The sequence below is a fragment of the Eptatretus burgeri genome, unplaced genomic scaffold, assembly GCF_056783735.1.
Source record: "Eptatretus burgeri isolate ZD-2024b unplaced genomic scaffold, Ebu_testis_v1 Ebu_testis_scaffold_928, whole genome shotgun sequence".
NCBI lineage: Eukaryota > Metazoa > Chordata > Myxini > Myxiniformes > Myxinidae > Eptatretus > Eptatretus burgeri.
Window position 1 is genome coordinate 1 of NW_028222877.1, and position 5000 is coordinate 5000.

Here is a 5000-nt window from a genome sequence, read left to right on the forward strand (position 1 = left end):
AGGGTGGAGGTTCAGGAGATATTTCTCGACAGGAAAAGGCACACTTTCACCTCACTCACTCACTCACATGCAGGCACTCACTCTTTTTTTTTTTAGGAAAGAGTAACAAATAATTTATTGCCAAACCAGCTCATACAATCTTCATTTGCTTCAAGGTTCACAAAAGCCTGTTATTTATAAATATATAAAATATGGATACAAACACACACGACATAATGGTGACCGAAGCTTTTCGTGCTGCACTCTTCAGGGTAAAAATCGCAGCAAGTGAAGGAGGACGTGAAGGCGCGTGCTTTATACGCAGGTCTCAATTTGGTAGACGCCGATTGGATCATCCGTAATGACGTCACGGTTAATCCGAACATCACGGTTCAACCGTTATGGACCTTCGGGGAAACCCATCCCCCTCTCTCCAGGATGCGGTTGCAAACGTCAATCATCGACGAACTCTGCTCCAGCCAATGGGAGCTCGAGGTGAAGATGATGAGCCGACCAATGGGCGTTCGGATTAACCGTGACGTCATTACGGTTGAACCAATCAGCGTCTACCTTATTAAGACTTTGTATCAAGCACGCGCCTTCACTTCCTCCTTCACTTGCTGCGATTTTTACCCTGAAGAGTGCAGCACGAAAAGCTTCGGTCACCATTATGTCGTGTTTGTTTGTATCCATATTAAAGTTCTGTCGTTCCAAACATCTGTTTAAAATATATATATATATATATATATATATATATATATATATATATATATATATATATATATATATATATATATATATATATATACACAAATATACACACACACACAGAAAATGTGCCACTCACCTCCAAGCACGAACATGATCTTAACACTGGGTCCTCGTCCCGCGCAGGTGAATGCCACGCTGGACGAAGTGTTGCAGAAACTTCCCGAGCCTTTCAACTTGGCCGAGTTGATGAGCAAGGCAGAGAAGCGAACTCCTTTCGTGGTCGTCGCCTATCAGGAATGTGAGCACGTGAACCTGCTCACGAGAGAGATCCGAAGGTCACTGCAAGAAGTGAAACTCGGCCTCAAGGTGCACGTGCCCTCGTTCGAACAGGACGGACGGTACTCGGCTCACAAATCTCTCGCGACTCCTGAAGAAGGCCCATGATCCGTGCAGCAGTGGTTGGTGCAGCCATGGTCCCATTTGAGGGAACTCCACAACACGTGGATCTTGCAATTCCGGATTTTTTTGGGGGGAGGAATGTCGAAACTAAGTGTGACGTGTCCAATTTGGATCTCAGAAATCGAATGTTTTTTCCCCATTTCTTCGACGCCAAGGAAGCGGACAATTTGAATCTGATCTTTTTTGTTCAAAAGTATTCGTCATCACATCCTGCTGGCACATGGGTTTTCAAAAACACGATCATCATCATTATCTGTGGTCGTTGTGGCCTTGTGTTGAGGAAACCGGACTGGCATCCCGGACGGGTTCAAAAGTTCAGGAATTTACACTGAAAATGACTTGAGAACAATGGGCCGACCGAACCGGCACACCCCCCCCTCCCTCCCCAAGTGTTCAAAGTCAACCAAAAAAGGTCGCATTTAATTTGCTTTGGTCTGAGAGGGGTCTGCCAATCGTGAACGGACAATATTGAATAACGAAATACGATGTTGAACAATACAAATGTGCAAACGTGAAGTAACAATGATTATCGACTGAGATTCATCGCTGTGTGCAACCAAGGTGCACCAAACAATGGTGGTTTTGTCCCCTCTGACCTTATTCCTCTGAATTCTGAACATCCTCAGGGTGATCTAACCATCTGCATCCTCTGCATCCTCAGGGTGAACTAACCATCACAACGGACATGGAGGAGTTGGAAACGGCCATCTTTTTTGACGCCGTGCCTGCGGCATGGACTCGTCGGGCCTATCCCTCCATGTTCAGCCTTTCTGTTTGGTACTCAGACCTGCTACTTCGCATACGGGTATGAGTTCATCAACACACATATTACATGAAGGAAGGATCAAAACGGACAAAAAACAAAAAAACAATCAAACGTTGACACATGATCACCTGGTCTTGTTTGTGTTTTTTAGGCTCTCTTTTCATCTTTGGCTCACGGTTAAGGTGGCTGGCTTAAGATCTTAGGGTCTTGAGTTCGATGGATACCCTGTTGTCCCGTTGAAATAACACCAGGTGGGTTTACTCAGTCTGTCATCCTTCTGAGGTCGGTGAAATGAGCACCGGCGTGCTGGTCACAGGGGGCACTGTATCAGCGGCACAGCCACGCCTCCATAAAATGATGAAGCCAAGCAGCCACAGGCTGCATGCGAAACAACAGCAACAACAATAGCATATCTGGCTCTCAATTTCTCTTCCACTTTATGTGGAATCAAGCAGAAGACCAAGAAAGAACATGAGGAAGAAGAACTTTGACGATTTTTTTCTTTACTACCTCTTCCATGAGCCTCGACTATGCCCACAAACAAAAAGCACAGCAAGCGAGAAAGTTCCGAGAACATCTTACCCCACGCAGCCTTGAGGAAAAGGACGTGGGAAGGGTCTTCTCAGCTCTTGGTTTGTGTTTCCGAGCACGATGTATATGTACTCCCCGACGAGGTGCCATTTTTGTCTGAATCTCGATGCACCCCAACACTGAGGGAGCGACAGGTGCATGTGATTGGTCGAGGTGACGTACGAGTTTATCCAATGGAGTGCTGCCAAACGGAAGGGGGGTTTTAAAGTGCCAAGAAGGAGATTTTGTGTTCTACAGTTTTCAAGTAAATAATTAATTTGTAGAAAAAGGAAGTTTCCCGCTGTTGACGCACCGTCTTTTACACCACCTTATTGAACACGTCACACTCGTTATTTGTACCTGTTGTTTGTGTCCTTTATGATGTCACCCAAAACATGAATTTTCCTTTTCGGAATGATCTTCAATCTTGACTGCCAGGACAGGTAGGCAGATTTTTAAAAAACAAAAAAAGAAAACATTAATTACCTTCATCTGCGCATCGGAAAGAGATTCCGTACAATTTGCCAAATCCAGAGCCAAAGGACCGCGAAGCTGCAGGTTTGTGTTCCGATTCGTGTTCAAAATATCTCATTCAAATGAAATTGAGTAGTCCCTCGATCGTACACTGACGTCTGCACACAGACAGACAGACGGACAAACAGATATAAATTTAAATAAAAGTTGATACAATAATTTTGTTTTGTGCGTGTATCGTGTTGGCAGGAGCTGGAGGGCTGGACCGCCGATTTTATCCTCCCGAATACCGTGTGGCTTGGTGGGTTGTTCAACCCTCAATCGTTCCTCACTGCCATCATGCAGGCGACCGCACGTCGCAACAAGTGGCCGCTTGACTCCATGGCCTTGGCTGTGGAAGTGACAACAAAGAACCGAGAGGACGTAACAAGTCCCCGCCAGGACGAGGCCTATATTCATGGACTTTTCATGGAAGGTGTGTCCTTGACCCTCCGACCCCACTCCTAAACCTTACGCATCCTGGTCAGGCAATACTACTGGTGTGATACATTCAGCCTTCGGCACGATTTCCTGACTTGACTGTCCAGAAATCATCATGTGGTATCCGAAAGTGGAATTAACAAAATATCTTTGTCTTATCCTCATTGTACATTTACTGGCTGAGTTCAATTCCCAACCTCACAATAAACGGTCAACCTGATGCTTCGCAGGCGGGGCATTGATTGCATCGATGAGTGTGCTGTCCATCTGGTGGGACGATAAACTGAGGACTCGTCGAACAGAACAGTCCGAGAGACTTCAAAGATTCCATGACATATTTTGCGAAGAAACTGATTCCTCTTTAACCTGCCTCCCCTCTTCCCACCACCTCAAATCTTATCACACCTCCGCCTCTTCCCACCCCCCTCAAATCTCATTACACCTCCTCTAAACACCCCCTCAAATCTCATTACACCTCCTCTAAACACCCCCTCAAATCTCATCACACGTCCTCCTCTTACCACCACATCAAATCTCATCACACCTCCTTTTCTTACCACCACCTCAAATCTCATCACACCTTCTCTTACCACCACCTCAAATCTCATCACACCTCCCCCTTTTCCCTCTCCGGCCTGCCCCCCCCCACCCCGCTTCGCCTGTGATCTGTCCGCCCCCATATTTCCTCTTCCCCCATACACTCTCTTCAATCCCACTCTTCCCTCCCAGTCTTCAAAACAGCTGTTCACCACCATCTCTGATCTTCCCCCACCCCAAACCACGATCTTTTCTTCCCCCGTTAATCCACCCCAAACCCACCTCCTTCAAATTCGCTGTTTTCCTTCCTGAAAGTCCCTGTCATGTCCATCTTGTTTACCCCATGTACCATGCCCCATCCCTCTCCCTTCCACAGATATCCTCATGTCTTTGTTCCAGACTGCTTTGTCCTTCCCTCTCCTGCCCATCTTGTCTCCTGCTCCCTTTGTTGTACGTTCTGCATATTAGCTCTTTTATGAGCCTCGATATTGTATCCAAAAAAAAGAAGCCAATGGCACCACCACTCCGTCCAAATTTGTATCTCTGCCCTGACTGCTGCTGAGAATGAAACTCTCCGGTGTAATCCATACCATGACGTTTCGACAGCAGCGAAGAACCTGCCTTTGGGCAGGTCACCACAGAAAGTGAGAGAGAGAGAGAGAAAGAGAAAGAGAGAGAGGGAGAGGGAGGAAGAGAGAGGGAGAGGGAGAGAGAGGGAGAGGGGGGGGTGGAGAGAAAGAGAGAGAGAGAGATGATACACTTTTTACTTACCATAATATACATCCGGGTCGATGGCGGCCTTCATCTCCACCACCGTACCTATTGGGCCAGCCATGCTGTCCGGCGAGAGGTGACTCCGTGACTGATCTTACATAGCAGTACGGAGTCCGTGACCAGACAACCTTAACGGATTTGTCCAAACCAGCAGGTTAAGCCACCAGTACAAACAGAAGTCACCTGAAACCAAGTGATGATGGCACACCTCCAACGTTCAACGCTTTGTGTCCAAACCTGAGAAAGCCAC

The 5000-nt window shown here is 46.8% G+C and overlaps 1 protein-coding gene across 1 annotated transcript in view; it reads left to right on the plus strand.

Annotated features, from left to right (window-relative positions):
* The first annotated feature begins 402 nt into the window (after positions 1-402).
* The window catches only part of LOC147006982 (dynein axonemal heavy chain 17-like), an 11505-nt gene continuing 6907 nt past the window's right edge, over positions 403-5000 (plus strand). Inside the window, exons 1-4 of the mRNA XM_085867690.1 lie at positions 403-660; positions 874-1056; positions 1811-1954; positions 3209-3434. Coding sequence (XP_085723816.1) covers positions 418-660; positions 874-1056; positions 1811-1954; positions 3209-3434 — 796 coding nt within the window. The 5' untranslated portion in view covers positions 403-417. The remainder of the gene's footprint in view (positions 661-873; positions 1057-1810; positions 1955-3208; positions 3435-5000) is intronic.